A 23841-nucleotide genomic window follows, 5' to 3' on the forward strand; every position below is an offset into this window, starting at 1 on the left:
TTTCATATCCGTAACCTCAACCTTGTTGATAAGGTAACCTGAATCCACCCAGCCTTCGCTCCCATACAGCAAAGTTGGTTGAAAGATTGAACGGTGTACAGATAACTTAGTCTTGGTACTGACTTCCTTCTTGCAGAAGAGAGTAGATCGTAGCTGAGCGCTCACTGCATTAGCTTTGCTACACCTCGCTTCCAGTTCTTTCTCTATGTTGCCATCCTGTGAGAATATGCATCCTAAGTACTTGAAAACGTCCACCTGTTCTAACTTTGTTCCTCCTATTTGGCACTCAATCCGTTTATATTTCTTTCACACTGACATTACTTTCGTTTTGGAGGTGCTAATCTTCATATCATAATCCTTACATTTCTGATCTAGCTCTGAAATATTACTTTGCAATCTTTCAATCGAATCTGCCATCACAACTAAGTCATCCACATATGCAAGACTGCTTATTTTGTGTTCACATATCTTAATCTCACGCAACCAGTCTATTATTTTCAACATATGATCCATAAATAATATGAACAACAGTGGAGACAGGTTGCAACCTTGTCTTACCCCTGAAACTACTCTGAACCACGAACTCAATTTACTGTCAACTCTAACTGCTGCCTGACTATCCATGTAAAGACCTTTAATTGCTTGCAAAAGTTTGCCTCCTATTCCATAATCTCGTAGAACAGACAGTAACTTCCTCCTAGGAACCCGGTCATAAGCCTTTTCTAGATCTATAAAGCATAGATACAATTCCCTGTTCCACTCATAACACTTCTCCATTATTTGCCACAAGCTAAAGATCTGGTCCTGACAACCTCTAAGAGGCCTAAACCCACACTGATTTTCATCCAATTGGTCCTCAACTAATACTCGCACTTTCCTTTCAACAATACCTGAGAAGATTTTACCCACAATGCTGATTAAAGAGATGCCTCTGTAGTTGTTACAATCTTCTCTGTTTCCATGTTTAAAGATTGGTGTGATTACTGCTTTTGTCCAGTCTGATGGAACCTGTCCCGACTCCCAGGCCATTTCAATTATCCTGTGTAGCCATTTAAGACCTGACATTCCACTGCATTTGATGAGTTCCGACTCAATTTCATCCACCCGAGCTGCTTTATTGCACTGCAATCTATTGACCATTTTCTCCACTTCCTCAAATGTGATCCTATTTCCATCATCATTCCTATCCCATTCTACCTCAAAATCTGAAACATTACTGATCATATTTTCACCTACATTGAGCAACTCTTCAAAATATTCCCTCCATCTGCCCAAGGCATCCACGGGATTCACCAGCAGTTTTCCTGACCTGTCCAAAATACTTGTCATTTCCTTCTTACCTCCCTTTCGAAGACTGCTAATTACACTCCAGAATGGTTTTCCAGCAGCTTGACCCATAGTCTCCAACCTGTTTCCAAAGTCTTCCCAAAATTTCTTCTTGGATGCTGCAGTTATCTGTTTGGCTTCGTTTCTTTCTTCAACATAACTTTCTCTGTCTACCTGAGTTCTAGTATGTAGCCATTTTTGATACGCCTTCTTTTTCCTTTTACAGGCTGCCTTGACTGTGTCATTCCACCAAGCTGTTTGCTTCCTCCTACTTTTACACACTACTGTTCCAAGACACTCTTTAGCCACTTCTAGTACTGTGTCCCTGTACCTTGTCCATTCCTTTTCCAATGACTGTAATTGACTACATTCAACTAACTGGTACCTTTCTGTGATCGCTGTTATGTACTTGTGCCTGATTTCCTTATCCTGAAGTTTCTCCACTCTTATCCTCCTACATATGGACCTGACATCCTGCACTTTCGGCCTCACAATCCCAATTTCACTGCAGATTAAATAATGATCAGTGTCATCAAAGAATCCCCTGAATACACGTGTGTCCCTCACAGCCTTCCTGAGTTCCCGATCTGTTATTATATAGTCAATGACAGATCTGGTTCCCCCGCCTTCCCAAGTATACCGGTGAATGTTCTTATGTTTAAAAAAGGAGTTTGTGATTATTAAGCCCATACTGGCACAGAAATCCAAGAGTTGTTTCATGCTCCTGTTGGCCTCCATATCCTCTCCAAATTTACCCATAACCTTTTCATACCCTTCTGTTCGATTTCCAATCCTGGCATTAAAATCACCCATGAGCAGAATACTGTCCTTGTCCTTTACTCTAACAACTACATCACTGAGTGCCTCATAAAAACTATCCATCTTATCTTGCTCTGTCCCTTCACAATGCAAATATACTGACACAATCCTAATTTTCTTGCTAGACACTGTCAAATCTATCCACATCAGTCGTTCGTTTACATACCTTATTGCAGCTATGCTGGGTTCCATTTCTTTCCTGACGTAAAGCCCTACACCCCATTGTGCTATTTCTGCTTTGACTCCTGACAGGTAGACCTTGTATTCTCCCACTTCCTCTTCTTTCTCACCCCTTACCCGAATGTCACTAACAGCTAAAACGTCCAGCCCCATCTTACTTACAGCCTCTGCCAGCTCTACCTTCTTCCCAGAGTAGCTCCCATTGATATTAATAGCTCCCCATCTCATTACCATTTGTTTGCCAAGTCGTATCTTAGGAGTCCCTGGTTTGTCAGTTAGAGGTGGGACTCCGTCACCTCCAAAGGTCCGAGGCATTTTGCTCTGATTGTTGCCAGCATCATATTTAAAGTACCAGGGAAGCAGGTTACTAGCCTTACTTGCCCCGAGTCCCATTGAATTTTACCCCTAACGGTTGAGGGACTAACTGGTGGATTTGGTAGTCTTTGCCGTATGAGCACAAAGGTGACCACGACTCAGAATATGTTCGAGGTGCCCAGCCTTATTCCAAAGTAACTGGTATCCCGACTGTCGGGACCACTTACTTGGCCACTCATACGTTGCCCGTGGTTCATGAACTAGGACATGACTACAGGAACCCACACCATGAACCTGTCCTCCAAAAATGTCATTCCCATGGAAGTATCACCCCTTTTCAAAGGCTTTACTTTCTGCCGCACTCCCACATTCACTCATGCTGGACTTGTTAAGGACCTTCTCTCCTTCTGCCAGTCCCTACTAGGGAAGTTGATACAATATCGATATATCGACCAATCAATATTTTTTCCAAAATATATTGATGATATTTTGTTTGATGGTGTATTGATATCGAAATGGCAGTATCAGGTGCCAATATTTTAATTTTATTCAATATTTTTATTTTATGCAATATTTTTTTCGCAATTTTTGATAAATATTTGAAGTTGTTCTTTTGAAATTGTAGTATAAAATAATTTTACTTCCACTGAGTGAAGGAGTTTTATTAATTTTTGAGCTTTCATCACATCCAGTCTTTCTATTTGACTGTGTTAGCAAGTATAGATGGCACAAAGAAGTAATCCGATGCATTTGGAGGGGGGGGGGGGGAGTGCTATTTCTTCACATCGGCACTCTTCAAAAACAATTGCTGAATCTGATGAACTAAAATCTAAATGACAAGACTGGTCTTTGTGGTGGGCAGGGACATGTGAGGGGAAATGCTGATGTAATTGGCACTCAGTGCGACCAACAGAAACTGCAGCGTTTAACTTCACCACACAATTTTGACACTACAACTGTTAGGTCACTGGTGTTGGTGGAAATGAAAAAACAGGGAAGTTGACATTAAGTGTTCCAGACAAATCCGATATGTGACAAAAGTGTACAACAGACCAATTTGACACCTTTTATTGTGCCACTGACCTGCAGTTACTATTGTTAGCAAAGTGATTATCACCAAGAGTGAATGAGCATCATTATCCTTTCAATTTGTGCTCTAAGAGGGATATACAGGCTGCTAGCTTGTTGATGTATGGAATATGTAATTATAAATCAATACTTAAGCATGCAGCTCTAAGACTGGCAGTGTATTTGCAATGTGCAGTCAATATTATTTTTGGCTACTACATTGATATTTTTTCCATGAATAAATTGATAACTTTTTTTTGATATATCAAAGGTGGATAATGGTATTTTTTTAAATATCTGTGTATCGGATTCCTGATATTTTTAAAAATATCAGAAAATCTAGTCCTTACAGTGGAAACACTTTTTTACAACCAGTCTTACCAATCAGTCTCAATCTGAAACCAATATTGAATGCTGCCTGTTTCAGTTCAGTCCTCCATCTAACCATGATCCACCCACAGTGCCCCCAAAGTAACCCTGTGTTAACTTTCCAGTATTTCCTAACTTTGAACCTTTCCTCAATGTCATTCATCAAATCTCTCAACATGGAAACTAACCTTATATCTGCACAGAAAACCACACTTCACCACCTAAAAATTTATCCCAATCTTATAATCCTACCTGTTGATGAAAGAGTTCAGTATTGTGTTTACTACCTACAGGGTTACCAGGCACAGTTATCTGTCAGATACATGTCCCTAAAAACCCTACTGCAGTGACCCCATTCAAGAAATCCAGAGCACTCCTCTTGTGACCCAGTACCACCCAGGATTGAAGCAAGTGAACAAATATTCCCTGCCAGAGCTTAGACTACCTCTCATTATGCCCTGAAATGAGGAATGTCTACTTAATTTTCTCCCCATCCCTCCTACTGTGGTATTCTTCTGCCCACCAAAGCTACACGATATCCTTATCCATCCATGCTCTACGCCTGCTCCAAACCCCTCGCCTTGTGGATCATATCCCTGCAATAGAACCAAATGCATACATCCTGCCACTACCACCTAATCTGGTCCTGCCACAGGCATCTCCTATCCCATCATAGTCAGGGCTGCCTGTGATAGGAGCCATGTGATCTACCAACTAAGCTGTGATGACTGTGCTCCTTTTCACATGAGCATGACAACTAACAAACTGCCTGTCTGCATTAATGGCCTCTGCCAAATTGTGGCCAAGAGACAGCTGGACCACCCAGTTGCTAAACATGCTGCCCATAATGACGTGCTTAATTGCAATTAGTGCTTCACAGCCTGTACCATCTAGATCCTTCCTACCAACACCACCTTTACTGTATTGTGCAGGTGGGAACACTGTATAACATATCCTTTGTTCCCGTAATCCTGGCCGCAACTTTTGCAAGTCCATTTCTTCTACCTGCCTATCCCCTACCCTACTGCCACTGCACGTCCTTTCTATTCTACCAACATGCCTACTAATCTGTGATCCTTCCCTACTTTTCTCCTCTACAGTCTCCACGCCCTCTAACCATCCCAGCTCAGTCTCTTGTCTCTGCACATTTCGGCCCTTTCCTATGTCGATCACGTCCCTGCATGCTGCCACAGGCAACACATCTTACCCTGCTATCAGTCCAGCTGCCTGCTTTCTCCTTAACCACACCACCCATCCCAGGTAGCTGCTCAAGTCATGTGCTGTCGCAGCAGTTGGGCCCCAGGGGCCAGAGACAGTGGCCATGTGTGTCAAGTTATGCTAGTGTGAATAAGTGTGTGTTTTCTATTTTGGAAGAAGGACTTTCTTGAAACTTCCTGGCAGATTAAAACTGTGTGCCCGACCGAGACTCGAACTCGGTCCCGAGTTCGAGTCTCGGTCGGGCACACAGTTTTAATCTGCCAGGAAGTTTCATATCAGCGCACACTCCGCTGCAGAGTGAAAATCTCATTCTGGAAACATCCCCCAGGCTGTGGCTAAGCCATGTCTCCGCAATATCCTTTCTTTCAGGAGTGCTAGTTCTGCAAGTTTCGCAGGAGAGCTTCTGTAAAGTTTGGAAGGTAGGAGACGAGGTACTGGCAGAAGTAAAGCTGTGAGTACCGGGCGTGAGTCGTGCTTCGGTAGCTCAGTTGGTAGAGCACTTGCCCGCGTAAGGCAAAGGTCCCGAGTTCGAGTCTCGGTCGGGCACACAGTTTTAATCTGCCAGGAAGTTTCATATCAGTGCACACTCCGCTGCAGAGTGAAAATCTCATTCTGAAGGACTTTCTTGTCCACAGTCTTTGCATTGTACTTGTCTGTGATTCAATGCCTACTCTATGAGGTGAGTAGCAGTCTGTCTGCTTTCTTTCATTTCCTTACTGTGGCATGGCAATTTCATGAGACATATGTGGAAGGAAGCAATATGTTGCCTGACGTTTCTTGGCATGTATGCACTCAGAATTTAAACAGTAAACCTCTCCTTGCATAATAGCACTTCTTTTGAAAGACCCGCCTCTGGAGTTTGTTGAGCATATCAGTAATGCTCGCTTTCTTACTAAATGTTCCTGTGACAAAATTTGCTGCTTGTTGTTGGATATTTTCTCTCTTTTCTAATAATTCAACCTGGCAACGGTCCCAGACTTATTGTTTGTGGCTACATTTCCTTAAGATTTATTCAGTGAATTTCAACCTAGCTTCTACTTCTTCTGCAATATTTTTATGCAGTTACCTCACTTTCGGTCACTCTGCATACTTACTGATAGGTATTTTATGGTTGTTACTGTTCCTAGTGATTTATCACCAATAGTGTAATTGAACAGTCATAGATGAACTTGACAGTGGCGTAAACAAGTTAGATAAAACAATATGTGCCACATATACATCAGTAGTAACATTCCTATTACATATGTGTCTGTACTGAGTTTAGTCCAACATGAGCTAAACTAACATGAAGCATAATCATCTTGGGGTTGATGCTCTTTTGTCCATGTTTGCTTTAATGATACATATGTTTTTGGATGGGGTTTGCCTTTAACAAAACACAATTTTGTTTTTTATCTCAAACATCTTTCACTGCTGTTGCAGCATTATCAGTGGGCTTTATTTTATGCCTGTTAAGCATAAAGAATGTTCTTTACTGATTGTATACATGTAGATATTAGTTTTTAAAATCATAATTACAGATTTTTGAAGAAACACATAAAATTATGAATTCATGCCTTCTTACCCCATGGTGTGGTTTTCCTTATGTGTCATGTTTTTACAGTAACTGATTTCTTGCACAGTTTGTTGTATATGGTTGCAGACGACAATTAATTCACTTTTATTTCTGTTAATTGTAGTATCTTCACTAAGACTACAGAATGATAGTCTGAAATATTTTTTTCCATAGTAATTTGTTTTTTGATGAGAAATTCAGAGACCTACTACTATCTGATATTACAGTCTTTCATTGATGTTATGTGTATGTAATGGTATACTAATTACATGTTTCTGCAGTGCTTGGTTGTGATTTAGAATATAATTGTTCTCTTGTGTAATGATTTGCTAATCTCTACATGGTAGATGAAGGCACACTACCACGAGTTTTTGTATGCTGGCATTTGTTATTTAACAAATGGGTCTGTACAGCCCCATGATTAATCATGAATGCAGCCTCAACAAACATTTATTCACTATTAATGTCTTTCATTGCAGCACCTCCTTCATATGAAGAGTGTATGTATGGAGCAAGTAATGTGAATGTAGGAGATAATGCAAGCCACACAGAAGAGGGATACAATCACGTTCCAAGATATCCCACATACAACTTACGTCCTGGGGAGTAAGTGCTCTTCCATTTTGGTTTATATTTTATCCATTGCTTTCATAAGTGAAAGTTACATTAAGTACCAGACGAAAAATCAAGAACAATTTACAAGGTCACAGTTTCTGACAAGTTTCACATCTGGCATTGCTAAGTGGTTTTGTGAAAGCATCAGCTAACATCTCTTCAGAAGGCAGATGTTCAGCATTGATGACACCTGATTCAAGATGCCGTCTTATAAAACGGTACTTTATCCTTGTATGTTTGCATCTGGAGTTGTCACTAGGTTCTTGAGTAACTGAATGGCTCCTTTATTATCACAGTATACTGTAAGTGAATTTGACACTGTTTGGATCTACCTCAGACATAAGTTGTCTTAACCACAGCAAGGCCATATATTCAGCTTTGCAGGTAGAAAGTGCAGTTTTTTTTTTTTGTTTTCTACTAGTCCATGCAATTAGAGTTTTGCATTTTAATGGATGAACCATTTACATAATGTCTGTCATTGATTTTATTTCCCAAATCTGCATCACTGAAGGCAATTATTTCTCTGTTACCATCTCTAGAAAATTCTAGCATGTAGTACATGGTTCACTTTAAATATCTAAACAATCTTTTTACTGACAACCAATGAATCTTTTTAAAACAATGAATATATCTGCTCAGGAGATTTACAGCAAAACACACATCAGGTCTGGAGATTTGAGATAGATATAGAAGACTTCCTGTTGCCTCTTGATAAGTTACTTCAGTATCAAAGTCCAAACCAAGTTCAAGTGGTGTTGACACCAGAATGGCTTCACTCATTTCAAACTTCTTCTTCTTCTTCTTGTTTCCACAGGATTTCTGGGAGACCCATAATTTTCCTTTTTTATGAATCCATGTAATTTCCATGCCTAGGCATTGGCTTATCTGTCCTAAATGTTTTATCTCAAAAAATCTCTTCAAAGAACTTTTGAACTGATCTGAAACACTTCTGTCATTTGAGAATAATATCATGTCATTGACATATAAGGCTATGATGACTGGTTTGGTGCCATTGCTTGAAAACAGATACATGGATCAGTTTGATTGGTTCAGTTTCAGTTTTCTTAATGCCTCATCAATTTTTTAATTCCAGACGGTCTGGGCCCATAAACAACTTTTTTCAGCCTCCATCCTTTTCCAGGAGTTGCAAAATTTTCTTGCAGAATGACATTAATTTCTTCATTTAAGTCTCCATAGGGATAAGCAGTAGTGATGTCAGCATGGTCGATCTCCAGGTTCTCCCAAACATCCATCTAATGGATGCATTCATGACCACTGGTGCGAAGGTTTCCTGATAATCAACACCTTTAACTTGAGTGCATCCTTTTACCACTAGATAGGCCTTAAATGTTTCTGGTGTACTGCTAGCCCAGGCATTATTTTTAATACCCACTTAGCCTTGAGTGGTTTGTGTCCTCCAGGTAACTCTATGTCTTCAAATGTGTAATTACAAACTGGAGATGAGAGTTCTTTTTTCACTGCATTTTTCCATTCTTTATTATTTGTCCCTTCCAAGGCTTCTTTGACATGAACTTCTGCACTTGGAAGTCTTTCTTTCAAATAGTAAGTAACATGATCAGGCAATGTCTTGGGTTTTGGCTCTCTGTTTGAACTCCAGAGTGTAACATCTTGAACTACGTTTTGCTTCTCATGACCCTCTTCTTGAGCTTCAATTTCTGTTGAATCATTCTAAAGCCACAAAAGAGTTCATTATCACTGTCTTCTGATTTAACTTCTCCTTGAGTTTCTTAAGTATTGATGTCCTGAAGAACTGCTTCCTGTTCCAATCCTAAGGTATTTGTGATCTTGAGGTTCCTCTATCTTCGAGCTTGAAAATTTCTCATCCTCCAGGTATTTTACATCCCTGCTGATAATTATGTGACCAGTCTCCCTACTGATGAATCGAGAGCCTTTGGTTGTCTGACAGTAACCTACAAATGTCAGTTTCTGTGACTCCTTAACCCACTTCTTGCAGTGGGGTATTCGAATGTGAACCATTGCATTGCGGCCAAAAATTCTCAGATGTGATAGACAAGGCTTTCTCCTACACTAAAGTTCATATGGCACCTTATATCCAGGTGTGGTGGATGACAAATGATTCAATAGGTATGCAGTTGTAGATACAGCTTCATACCAATACTCCTTTGCTACGTTATCATCGAACATCATGATACAAGCTTTTTCAACCAATGTTATGTTAATGCTCTTGGCAACACCATTTTGCTGTGGACTGTAATGTACTGTAAGCTAGTGGGTGACACCTTCAGAAGTTGGAAATCTTTTTAATTCATCATTGACATACTCCTTTCCATTGTCAGACTACAACTTATTGATATCTCTGCTTGTCTGCTTTTTCACTATGACTTTGAAGTTTTTGAATATCTGTGTTACTTCAGAGTTTTTCTTCAAGAGCTGGCCGCTGTGGCAGAGTGGTTTCCAAGAACATTAAATTCCATAATCATTAAACTTAACAGCAACAGAGTGATAATTGCCACTAGGATGAATCATTAGGATGTTGTATTACTTTTTGACAAGATATGCCAAGTCTTGCTATGTTATCATCGAACATCATGATACAAGCTTTTTCAACCAATGTTATGTTAACGCTCTTGGCAACACCATTTTGCTGTGGACTGTAATGTACTGTAAGCTAGTGGGTGACACCTTCAGAAGTTGGAAATCTTTTTAATTCATCATTGACATACTCCTTGTATGGGAGTGGTTGGGAAAGGAGTGAGACAGGTTTGCAGCCTCTCCCCGATGTTATTCAATCTGTATATTGAGCAAGCAGTAAAGGAAACAAAAGAAAAATTCGGAGTAGGTATTAAAATTCATGGAGAAGAAGTAAAAACTTTGAGGTTCGCCGATGACATTGTAATTCTGTGAGAGACAGCAAAGGACTTGGAAGCACAGTTGAACGGAATGGACAGTGTCTTGAAAGGAGGATATAAGATGAACATCAACAGAAGCAAAACGAGGATAATGGAATGTAGACAAATTAAATCGGGTGATGCTGAGGGAATTAGATTAGGAAATGAGACACTTAAAGTAGTAAAGGAGTTTTGCTATTTAGGGAGTAAAATAACTGATGATGGTCGAAGTAGAGAGGATATAAAATGTAAACTGGCAATGGGAAGGAAAGCGTTTCTGAAGAAGAGAAATTTGTTAACATTGAGTATAGATTTAAGTGTCAGGAAGTCATTTCTGAAAGTATTTGTATGGAGTGTAGCCATGTATGGAAGTGAAACATGGACGATAACTAGTATGGACAAGAAGAGAATAGAAGCTTTCAAAATGTGGTGCTACAGAAGAATGCTGAAGATAAGGTGGGTAGATCACATAACTAATGAGGAGGTATTGAATAGGATTGGGGAGAAGAGAAGTTTGTGGCACAACTTGACTAGAAGAAGGGATCGGTTGGTAGGACATGTTTTGAGGCATCAAGGGATCACAAATTTAGCATTGGAGGGCAGCGTGGAGGGTAAAAATCGTAGAGGGAGACCAAGAGATGAATACACCAAGCAGATTCAGAAGGATGTAGGTTGCAGTAGGTACTGGGAGATGAGGAAGCTTGCACAGGATAGAGTAGCATGGAGAGCTGCATCAAACCAGTCTCAGGGCTGAAGACCACAACACACAACAACAACATGCCAAGTCTGAAGTTTTCCAACAAAAATCATCAAAATGGTCACAAACATTGAATTCTCTTAGTGAAGATGAATGGACTATAGTTTTAACTTAAGTCCTGTCTAATCTGACTTTGCATTATGGGTAATTTCTCTTTGTTCCACTAACTGCCGGGATTTTATCTTTGCTGTAGCAATTACCTATCACAGTGATTTCCACAAACAAAGAATAAATTTTTTATACACTTCCCAAAAACAATTTTAAAAAACCTTTAATTTGTGTTTTAAAATGGATTCACATCTGACCACCAGGAATTACTGGCATCACTTGAACATACTGTAATGTAAAGTGTTTTGAAATGTACAAACAAAAATTAATGCGATGATACTTCGCCACTGCTATTTATTCTTCACATTTAATACACTGGTTGGTATGGTGTTGAGTCATAGAATCCTAGCAGTGATCTAACCATCTCCCACCTATACTTCTAGCAAAAAGTAATGAAACAAAAATTTGAGCAGATACTACATGACTCTGTCACTTTTACATCTACCACAAAAAATAACTTTTTTCCCTTTTTAGGCATTGCTGCAAAACCTGTATTCAAATGTCCCATTGTTACTTTCAAAATATTTTACAAATTAGATTCAAACACATCAACATCTTCAATCTGAAGCTTGCATTTTTGCGTATCTCTCTGTGATGTAACATATAAGGTACGAATCAGAGTCCTCAGTACCACCAGCCAACTCTGAGCAATGACATTGTACCGAGACCCAAGATGTAATACAAACATGATTTCAAAACGGTGACTGGTAACATTAAGTATTTCCATGGCATGAAAATACAAACATTGGGCACAGAATTGCACAAATTCTTAATAATAATAATAATAATAATAATAATAATAATAATAATAATAAATATTGAAGCTAACAGACCACCACAAGAAAATGGGGCTTTCGGGGAGGGAGAAATAAAAATCTAACTTAACAACTGCAAAATCACATTAATAGTATAGTGAAAAAAATGCAACAACAAAAACAAGATAAAACAGTCATTTCAAAAAAAGAAAAACATGCGCAGTAAGAGCAAGGACATTGTAACAGCAGGGTTGCCACAAGTTCTGGAAATCAGGGAATTTCAGACATATCAGGGAAATCAGGGAAATATGAAAAAACACTGGAAAAATCTCAATTTTGTCTCAGTAGTATGAAATGGTTTCTTTACTGAGATGTCATGCTTTGTCACTGGCTGGGCACAGCTGACTATGTGCACCGCTACCCTAATTTCTCATTTATACTGCTTCTTCCCTTCGCACCTCTCCCCCTCAGATTGCAGTCAGTGCTGCCACCAATACTTGCTGTTAGCCTAGCAGCTGCTGATGAGAGGCAGGGAGGCATTAGGAATGTTTTTTTTTGGATCTGAGTCTCAGAGATTGTTGACGCAGCAGCCAGAGACAGTGGTCATGTGTGCATGAGATGTGTCTGAGTGATTGTGTGAATGTGTGTGCATTCTCGTTTTCTGACAAAGGCTATGGCCAAAAATCTAGTTTTGAGAGTGTGATTGTCTTCTGTATATGACTTTCTGTGGCTCAGTGATCATCTTTACGGTGTGTTGCTACCTATCCTCATTATTATTGATTCTCAGAATATTTGCACAAGTTATCTGTTGCGTGGGTGATCACCACAGTCTCATTTCATCAACATGGTGTCTGTGACAATTGAATAGCTGGCCGCATGTGACGATTTCCATGACAGGCCAAAACTGCAGGCCATTTCAGTGGGTATCTCTAATGGATCAAGCCTGCCGATCTGAAGCCCACACTTCCCCACTAATGTGCAGGCCCTACCTGTCAGATCTATTCTCACTGACCTCTGCACAGGCTGGGTCTGTCTGTGTGAGGTGTAATGTGATGGATTTTCATGGTTTATCTATGGACCCAGGACTGTGGCGCTCCTCAGCAGACCACAGACCACAGGTGCTGGATTTCAGGAATTGCGACTGTCTCATCACAAGTACATTGTACAGTGCGGCATTTTGTAGGCATTTTATTTATTCTAGTATATAGTAGTTTATATATTAGAAGGTATGGATGATGAAAAGAGGGAAATTGTGGCAGTTTGTATGCTATGTACTCAAGTATTTCTGGAAAGAAAAATCACACAATACCTGTAGAATAGTAGACGTAACACAGTGGGTAATAACTGACAATAATGAACCATAGTAGAACCAACATTTTATTGGTAGTCATCTATAGTGTTGGTTTAGACAACTCTTCCCCACCTTATACATTTCTTTCAAGAGGTCTACATTTTTCTGAGACTATTTCTGAAAGCAGTGAAGGTATTTTAAATCTGTCTTGTGACTCCATCAAAATCAGTATTTTTTCACCAAATGTGCTTCACTTTATTTCTTTCAAGAGGCCTACATTTTTCTGAGGTTATTTCTGAAAGCAGTGAAGGTATTTTAAATCTGTCTTGTGACTCCAACAAAATCGGTATTTTTGTCACCAAATGTGCTTCACTTTATTGAAATAAAATAACATCAGTGACCTTAATGAAATACATGTACCATTTGGCTTGCTTTCTCCATCTAAAAACAGTTCATTACAAATTATGTTGGTGTTAGTAATTAAGATTTTTGCTCACACATTTAGAAATACTTAAGTGCGTACATTTTTTTGTCAACTTATGTCTTTATTTACCCTTGAGATCTCAAATTTTGTCAGGGAAAAATTCTAAAACTTGTTTGAAAAGTAGGGAAAATATGGGGGAATTTCATTTGGGGAAACTTGTGGCAACCCTTAACTGGTATCAAAAATATCGGTTGAGCTATATAGCTCAATTTGAAAGCATGGTACCAAACAAAAATTCTAAAGCAGATTGAGGTACAAAATGCCAAAAAGAAAAACCAATGCACTTAGTAATCAATTGGGAAAAACAAAAAAAAGTAGTACCAGAATCAGTCGACATATATAAATGAACTTAAAACACCAGTAATAATACAAAGAGGCTAAAACTTACACAACAAAACCCAACTTCAATAAAAGCAAGAATGAAACCTGTCAGACATGCATGATTATAGAGTCTCGTAAAATCACATATGTATCACAAAAAGAACAAATGGTAAACAGTAATGAAGAAACACAATTTATGAACCAGCTCAAAAACACAGAAGTATTAAGAACACCCACTTCAGTTAACAGAAAACATTTCCATACATCAGACTAGTCCATCCCAAACATCACCCAACCCACACACACACACACACACACACACACACACAAACAAGAAAACCAACTATCACTCAACAAAAAACCCAAACTCCTCCCCCCTCCCTGGCCACACACACAAAAAAAATCTCAATCATTCCCATTTAATTAGCAAGCTGTCACCTGTGCATTTTTCCTATTAGTTTCATGAAAACCTGAAAAACACTATACCTCTGTGGAATACTTTTCCACCAGTTGTATTAATCAGGATGAGCCTGTAAAATGGAATACCATATTTTATCCCTCTCAATAACAGGTATGAATAACCCCTACCACGCCTCTCCCAGTATCCCTCAATAATGCTAGTACAGACCCCAGTCTCATAGCCTTTAAATTTAATGTGATTCACATCATTTTCTGACAATGCCCTCCCGCCCAACCTGTTACATGAAGCAAACCCATCTGATGTAATAGTAAGCCTGTGTGTTACATATTCCCCTATTACTAAAGTCAACACTCACGTACTTTGATTTTCAATAACCCAAAAGCCAACATCATTACAATCTCCGCCAGAAACAACTTACCAAAAGACCAACAACTTTATGATTCATACTGCTCTTCCACTTACCAAAGCTCACCTTCTCTACTTCTACTATCACCCCTAGCCCCCTAATGATCCCCTATACTTAATGAATTCCCCCACAAACCTCTGTGCAGAACAAAAACCAATTACTGTAGTTTAGGAACCCTAGTTTCATGCATAGCATATTTAACTGATAAAAAAATGGAAACTGCAGATTATCCCTGTGATACCTCCACATGTGCCACTGGAAGAACATTGACAGGAAACCTGCATGTTATTGCTACATGTTTGATATGTACAGTATTCTCCAAAGTCACCCAACATTTACAAAAATTTAATGGTTGATTCCACATCCACCATTCACTGCACAACGTTCAACTATTGAAAATTAATTTTGGATCCATGTTGCAAAAAATAATAGCATGATCACAATCAAATGACATCATGGCTCAAAACTGAGTCGTGATATCAAATGGTAGAGTTGAGTCCATACAAGTTGAAGACCTAATATACCATTGTGCTTGACATGTTGGCTTTGGATTACCTCTCACAAGTAATCTCATATAGTCAGTAAAAGCGAGAAAGGAGCAGCACTTCAGTGCTCAATAGTTGTTACAATGATGGCCTTCAGTTTAAATGGGAAGTTCAAATTCCTTTTTTTTTTTTTTTTTCTTTCTTTTTTTTTGTGTCGGCTAATGGCATTGATGGCAACGGCTTCTGTGTCCATTTTATTATTGTTCTTACTAGATGCCTCAGCTCACTCAAGTAGTGCGATACACAAGCGGTGTAACATAATAATCTCAATTAATTTACATTAGGATACACAATTTTGTTACTTATACAACTCTTTTCAAAAAATACCTTAAACTGGCGGCTTGAAGTTTTGATGGGAAAAAAAGTGAGATCCATACCAAAATGCTTTTCTGCAACTTCCTTAGAATTCTCTCAGTAAATTTGAGTCTGGCCTTTCTCACTGCTAGATTTATGTGGTCATTTCTCTTTGGACCACTGTGAATAGACAGCTCTGCATGGTTAAAGGTTGTGGTGGATTCCAGTGATTGATTATCAGGCAAGCTCCATAGTAAATTGATACCATGTCTTCCCTCCATTAATGGACTTTCCATTATATTTGTTTATGTTTATAATCATCTGCCAATCTGTGTACTAGGCACTGATCACATGCATATCTCTCTGTGTTTCATAACGAGTTTCTAAATCCCCCCCCCCCCCCCCCCTTTCCTCTGTGCATGACTGCATCATTGGCGAACAGCCTCATATCATATATTGTTTTGAGCTTCTCCAAACATAACTTTTGGTTCTGATAACAACTTCCAGAAAGAATGACATGCTGAGTTCAGTTTATGAGGAAGTGTTTTATCAGTCATACAGGTTGTCCATAAAAGAAAATACCAATTTCAATTGTATATTACAACACTTTAATTTAGACAGTTTATTATAAATCATACATCACACTGAATGTAAACTAACCTAGTGTTTCTTACAAATGTTCAGTGTGTGCACTTTTAATTAAATGACACACATCCAACCTAAAATCCAATTTTTCCTACATTTTGGTTAACAAGTCCGTAGTAATGGAATCAATAGCCACTTCAGTTCTGTGTCTCAGTCTAAATAAATTGTTAGGTAGTGGCAGAACATAAATTTGATCTTTTACAAACCTCAAAGGAAAAATATCACATGGCTTGAGACCAGGTGAATGTGGAGGCCAGTGGAATAGAGTGATCATTAAGACCAATCCAACATTCAGTGACTTCAATGTTCAATCACTTTTGTATGAAAAGATGCCTAAGGGCATGGGCTCCTCTTGTTGCCAAATAAAATTTTTGTGTTCGCCTTCTAATTCGGAAAAGAGCCATTCTTGCAACATATCCAGATAAGCCACCACTGTTACAGTAACTTCAGGGAAAAAAATAGTCTGTAAACTTGATGCCAAGATACAGTACCGAAGGTGTTTTTATTCTCGGCAATCTCTTTGATATTGTAGAGCTTCACTCATGAGGATGTTCTGACCCCAAGATATGAACATTATGGATATTTACCTTTCTACTTAGAAGCCTCATCACTGATCACCACATGTTCAAAAAGTCATCTCCCCACTACAATAGTTCACTTGCAAAGTTATAACATACACCATCATCATCAGGCTTTAAAACATGTACTAGCTGTAATCAGTATGGACATGCATCTAAATGTTTTCTTACAACCTTCCACACTGCCCTCAAGGTAACTGAAATTCAAGACTTGCTTTCTGAACAGACTTCTTAAGAGTATGAAGATAAGATGCTCTCACATGGTCAACATCCTCTTCAAACACCTTTGGTTGTCCCATATTTTTCACTTTACACACACATCTAGCCAGCAAACTTCGGAACATAAAATTCTTTACACTTGTCAGGAGTCACCATTTTGCTAATGTAGCAGTGCAAGTGAGAAAACAACAAAGCAGTACTTGCTCATGTACTTATCTAAAGCTGTTCGAGTTACTCTTTAGTTGTGAACTTGAACCAACACACTACAATGCTTATAGTTGACACTATTAAAATTTACAACTGGGACATTCTGTTATGGACACCTTGTATTTCTGTGTGATATTTGATGTGCATGTTTTTCTTTCATTGGGAAATATTGGGGAATTGTGTTGAAGGCTTTACAAAAGTCAGGTAACTTGGCATCAAGTTAAGATCTGCATCCATGGACTTGCAGTTCTCATGAATGAACAGAGCAATCTGGCTTAGACACAATTGGTGTTTGAAGAAACATTGTAGATTCCCAAATAGGAGTTACTTGGTGTCCAGATCTTTGGTCCAAGTTGACACTCCTCTGTTCATATATGAGGGTTAATCATTAAATTTTAATTATTGCTTAAAAAAAATCAGGCTGTTACCATTAAGCTTTGTCATGGTCTTAGACCTTTTCTGTATGTTCACTCTTCAATGTGATACATTTTTCGTAATGATTGGTGACTTGGTGTAGACTTTGGTTGTAGAAGTTTGTTCAGAAAATGTGCCACCTTTAAAATCACCTATTTGTAGTCATGGAAGAAGTTGTCATGCAACGGTTTCTTCATGCAAAATAGAGGAAGATATCATTGGATGTCATGTTAAGAGAGTTAAGGAGGAGGTAAAAATATAAATTCTGTCCTCAGAAGCTGGTGTGCCCATCAATATTGACTGACTGCCATGTCATCCTCTGTCAGTGGCATCATTGGATGTGGTTTGTAGGGGCATCGAGTTGGCACACCGCTCTCCTACCATCCATTTTCTTAGCTCAGTACTAGGAATCAAACCTGGCAGTCAGCTGCACTGACCACTAAGCTATGGAAGTAGACTGAGAGAGGGGTGGGGAGGCAAAATTTGGTAGAACAAGAAACACCACATGTAACTGTGCCCTGTGCAGAAAGAGATGGGATGTTGCTGTGAAGCAAAAACACTCACATGAACAGCTTCCCACAATGCTTTGTCTTTATAGTCTCCCCTAACCCCATCAGAAGATTTTAGTAGTATGCCCCTGTGATAGTTTTCTCCTTACAACTACAATCTGTTAGCATCACACCATAGTGGCCTATAAAGCACTCAACATCACCTCTCCCAGTGATTGTTGGACGTTGGCCTGTTTTTCCACTGCTTGCTTTGCTTCTTTTGTCTTATGGTCATACTGATAACAGCCAGCAGTCATCCATGTTGATTAGGTAGCTAAAGGAGTGAATTGTATTGCCCTGATACAGCTGCAGTGTTTTCATTGCTGCCTCAGTTTGGAAGGCATTTTGAAGAGGTGAGCATGGTTATGCAATCCAGTAGATGGCAACCTTTATCATGTTTAAAAGTCATGCGAGACGTAGAAAACTAACATATGACTGATTTTCATTTTTTACATGGTTTCCTCCACTGTGAAATGCTGGTCTGTGAGCACCAGGGTCTCCACTTCTCTTGCAATTCCGTGTTCTTCACAGGAATATGGTCTGCCATTTCATCCTTTGTCATTCAGAACTGTTTGGCCAAGATGGTCTGCTACTTAATTTTCATCATTCAGAATTGTTTAACCACACAGGAAGTGTGTGTGCCACCTAATCCCTGTGTCATACAATTGTAAAATGTTGCCATACACTTCCAGTTATTGCAGTGTTATTACCCGACAAATGCATAAAGTGTATTACCACATGATATTCCACTTTATCAGTGGTTTGTACCAATTTTGTTTTGTCTCTCCCAGCAGCATGTTATGGTGCTATGATACAGAGATTTCAGTATGTACTGGGGTTGCAGATATGTGCCTTGAAAGGAACAAAAATTGACAATATAATTATTTTTGTGAGGTGATGATTAAAACTTTGACTACATTGCTTATATTTTACTGTTAAGAGTATCTTGAGTACACAATATAAACGTTCCACAATACCATTTAATTAATAGTTCATAATGAACCAGCTTATTAGGCCATCATCAGATAATTTAATATGATGGCCTAAGAAGGTGAAAGCTGGTTCATAATGAACTATTAAATAAATAGTATTGTGGAACGCTAATACTGTGTACTCAAGATACACTTAACAGTAACATTAATGTGAATGGCATGTGATCCGCTGTTAGGTCTGGAGCTATTACTTAAATATTTTTGTGGAACATTTATATGGTATATTCAAGATTTTAGTTTGTCCATATTCCTCCAAGAACCAACAGAATGTTCTGTAAATATTATTAAAAATTTCATTTCTGATGTAAGGGGGATTGTGATACTCTTTACTTTTGAAATGATATTTTAAAGTTATTATTTCTTATATATTTTATTTTATTCCATTATTCGTGCTCATCTTAATATTTTAGATATTGGTTTTATCAATGTTCTTTGTGTGCAACATAAATTTGCACATTTTGCTGACAAATATTTTGTTCCCTTTATATGTTTTTCAGAATGATGTAATAATGTGGGAAACACAGGTTTGTAGTACATATGCTTGTTTTTTTCCTTCCATTTATGTTTATTATTACGATTAATGAGATGGGGTGTTGCTGTTGTTACATTACATCCTGGATTTTGTATTGTTTGATTTTATTATTTTTTTTCAGAGCCACCAGAATGTGATAACTTCTCATGCAAGGCCATATGGATACACATGCTAGTCCTGGAATTATCTGTGAATCACAACCGCAGTGCAGAGACAGCAATCTAATAGGATTATGAAGAGTTATTACCTAAGTGCAGAAAGCATGGAGCTGCTAGTTTATCTGGATCATGAGATTGATTACAAGGGTAAATATAATGATGATCTATGTTCTGAACTGTTTTCACTGTATTCACCTTATATACAGGGTGTTTCACTAAATGTGTTTGCCTCTGTAAGTTACGAAGTAATAGGCGATGGAAATATTTATTACGGTAGGTCACCATAAGAAACATTACACTGTCTGTGGAACTGTGAACATAGTTAATTGTGTTATTATCCAAAGAGTTACAGCAAGAAGATACGATTTTTTAAATGGAACAATAGTTGTTTCTGTCATGCACTGGAATCAGTAGCACCAGCTGCGTATACATCAATTTGAATTACATTCCTATCACTTTTAGTTTGGGAGCTACAACCCTTCACAGTTTCAGGGGCAGATACCACACACGCTGTGCATAACACAATGTGCCTTCTAAATGTGGTGCGGCCGAGTTGTAACGTTGCCGGTGTCATGGAGCCAGAAGCTTCCTTGATGCGCTGTTAGACTGCCTACTGTCACTACACATGGCCATATACCCAACAGTTCGAGCCACACAAACAGACCAAAAACTGCAAGAAGTGAGGAGATGGAGATGTTTGTTTTAGCTGCAGTACACCATGATCCTCATGTCAAATTATGAGCCGTTGTTGCAGTCACTGGTGTAAGTCTCACAGCTGTGTGGCATATAGTACATGGCCACAGGTTTCACCCGTACTGCCTGTCACTGACCCAGGAGCTCCATGGGAGCAATTACTGTGCAAGAGTTTCAGTCTGCGAATGGGCCATGTGTTATTTCACGCTGGAATCTTTAAAAGCTGTTATGTTCTCTGATGAGTCCATGTTCACAAATTGTGGTGCAGTGAATTACCATAACGTGCACTAATGGGCTGCAAACAATCCTCAGTGGGTATGACCTGTTGACCATCAACATAGGTGGTCTATTAATGTATGATGTGGAACCCTTGGGGATGAAATCATCAGTCCACATTACTTCCCAAGTACACTGACAGGTGAGTTACATCGTGTGTTTATAGTCAACAGTTCGGGTGGTCTCCTTGAACATGTGTGTCTACACACAGGAGTCCATATGTGGATGCAGCACAATGATCACCCAGCCCATTCTGCACATGCTGTTGTGGAAGAACTAAACAACAGGTTTGCGGGAAGGTGGTTGGGGTGCCATGGACCTCGTTCATGGCCCGCAGGGTCGCTCGATTTAACACCATTAGATTTATTTTTGTGGGAGTGTTTAAAGTATCATGTTTATGTCACCGTGCCCACATCCCAAGATGATCTAAAACGGCGCATCGAGGACACATGTCGCTCCGTGACACTGGTGATGTTACATCTCGCCCAGAGATCTTTTAGAAGGCGCATTGCATTGTGCATTCAGGATCGTGGACACACATTTGAATCTCATTTAAATCAACTTCCCCCTGCTAGAACATCCATCACCCACCACACAGCCATGTATTATGTTCAGCATCTACATACTGCCCCTGAAACTTTGTAGGGTTGTAGCTCCTACACTAAAAGTGATAGGAATGTAATTTAAATTGATGTATACACATCTGATGATACTAATTCCAGTGCATGATAGAAACAACTATTGTTCCATTTAAAACATTGTATCTTTTTGCTGTAACTCTTTGGATAATAACACAATAAAGTATGTTCATAGCTCCGCAGACAGTGTAATGTTTCTTATGGTGACCTACCACAATAAATATTTCCATCACCTATTACTTTGTAACTTACAGAGGCAAACACATTTAGTGGAACACGACGTATATTCAAGGCTAAAGCCAAGCTTAAAATCAAATGATACACACCCTTCCAGTTATTTATAGTTGTGAGTGAATACAAAGCCATGGTCCCCTGACATTACATCTACATCTACATCTACACTCTGCAAACCACTGTGAGGTGCATGGCAGAGGGTACAACCCATAGTACCAGTTGTAAGTTCCATTCCAACTACACTCCTGGAAATGGAAAAAAGAACACATTGACACCGGTGCGTCAGACCCACCATACTTGCTCCGGACACTGCAAGAGGGCTGTACAAGCAATGATCATACGCACGGCACAGCGGACACACCAGGAACCGCGGTGTTGGCCGTCGAATGGCGCTAGCTGCGCAGCATTTGTGCACCGCCGCCGTCAGTGTCAGCCAGTTTGCCGTGGCATACGGAGCTCCATCGCAGTCTTTAACACTGGTAGCATGCCGCGACAGCGTGGACGTGAACCGTATGTGCAGTTGACGGACTTTGAGCGAGGGCGTATAGTGGGCATGCGGGAGGCCGGGTGGACGTACCGCCGAATTGCTCAATATGTGGGGCGTGAGGTCTCCACAGTACATCGATGTTGTCGCCAGTGGTCGGCGGAAGGTGCACGTGCCCGTCGACCTGTGACCGGACCGCAGCGACGCACAGATGCACGCCAAGACCGTAGGATCCTACGCAGTGCCGTAGGGGACCGCACGTCCACTTCCCAGCAAATTAGGGACACTGTTGCTCCTGGGGTATCGGCGAGGACCATTCGCAACCGTCTCCATGAAGCTGGGCTACGGTCCCGCACACCGTTAGGCCGTCTTCCGCTCACGCCCCAACATCGTGCAGCCCGCCTCCAGTGGTGTCGCGACAGGTGCGAATGGAGGGACGAATGGAGATGTGTCGTCTTCAGCGATGAGAGTCGCTTCTGCCTTGGTGCCAATGATGGTCGTATGCGTGTTTGGCGCCGTGCAGGTGAGCGCCACAATCAGGACTGCATATGACCGAGGCACACAGGGCCAACACCCGGCATCATGGTGTGGGGAGCGATCTCCTACACTGGCCGTACACCACTGGTGATCGTTGAGGGCACACTGAATAGTGCACAGTACATCCAAACCGTCATCGAACCCATCGTTCTACCATTCCTAGACCGGCAAGGGAACTTGCTGTTCCAACAGGACAATGCACGTCCGCATGTATCCCGTGCCACCCAATGTGCTATAGAAGGTGTAAGTCAACTACCCTGGCCAGCAAGATCTCCGGATCTGTCCCCCATTGAGCATGTTTGGGACTGGATGAAGCGTCGTCTCACGCGGTCTGCACGTCCAGCACGAACGCTGGTCCAACTGAGGCGCCAGGTGGAAATGGCATGGCAAGCCGTTCCACAGGACTACATCCAGCATCTCTACGATCGTCTCCATGGGAGAATAGCAGCCTGCATTGCTGCGAAAGGTGGATATACACTGTACTAGTGCCGACATTGTGCATGCTCTGTTGCCTGTGTCTATGTGCCTGTGGTTCTGTCAGTGTGATCATGTGATGTATCTGACCCCAGGAATGTGTCAATAAAGTTTCCCCTTCCTGGGACAATGAATTCACGGTGTTCTTATTTCAATGTCCAGGAGTGTATATATGGAGGACGAGAAGAGCAATTGTTTGACTGCCTCTGTGCATGCAGGAACTATTCTGATCTTCTCCTCATGATTACTATGTGAGCAGTATATAGGGTGTTTTTCCCGAGGGCATGCAGCTTTACTGTATGGTTAATGATGATGGCGTTCTCTTGGGTAAAATATTCCGGAGGTAAAATAGTCCCCCATTCGGATCTCCGGGCGGGGACTACTCAAGAGGATGTCATTTTCAAGAGAAAGGAAACTGCCGTTCTACAGAACGGAGCGTGGAATGTCAGATCCCTTAATTGGGCAGGTACGTTAGAAAATTTAAAAAGGGAAATG

At 40.1% G+C, this 23841-nt stretch overlaps 1 protein-coding gene and 1 non-coding gene across 4 annotated transcripts in view; both read left to right on the forward strand.

The window, feature by feature from the left end:
• The window catches only part of LOC126236395 (arrestin domain-containing protein 3-like), a 136813-nt gene that overhangs the window by 85173 nt on the left and 27799 nt on the right, over positions 1–23841 (forward strand). For all 3 annotated transcript variants that reach the window (XM_049945680.1, XM_049945682.1, XM_049945681.1), the window contains exons 7-8: positions 7330–7456; positions 19974–20157. In XM_049945680.1, coding sequence (XP_049801637.1) covers positions 7330–7456; positions 19974–19989 — 143 coding nt within the window. In that variant the 3' untranslated portion in view covers positions 19990–20157. The remainder of the gene's footprint in view (positions 1–7329; positions 7457–19973; positions 20158–23841) is intronic.
• On the forward strand, positions 5768–5842 carry Trnat-cgu (transfer RNA threonine (anticodon CGU)). Its single transcript has one exon. It is a non-coding gene; the product is annotated as a tRNA-Thr (tRNA).

This window comes from Schistocerca nitens, chromosome 2 (assembly GCF_023898315.1).
Source record: "Schistocerca nitens isolate TAMUIC-IGC-003100 chromosome 2, iqSchNite1.1, whole genome shotgun sequence".
Classification (NCBI taxonomy): Eukaryota; Metazoa; Arthropoda; class Insecta; order Orthoptera; family Acrididae; genus Schistocerca; species Schistocerca nitens.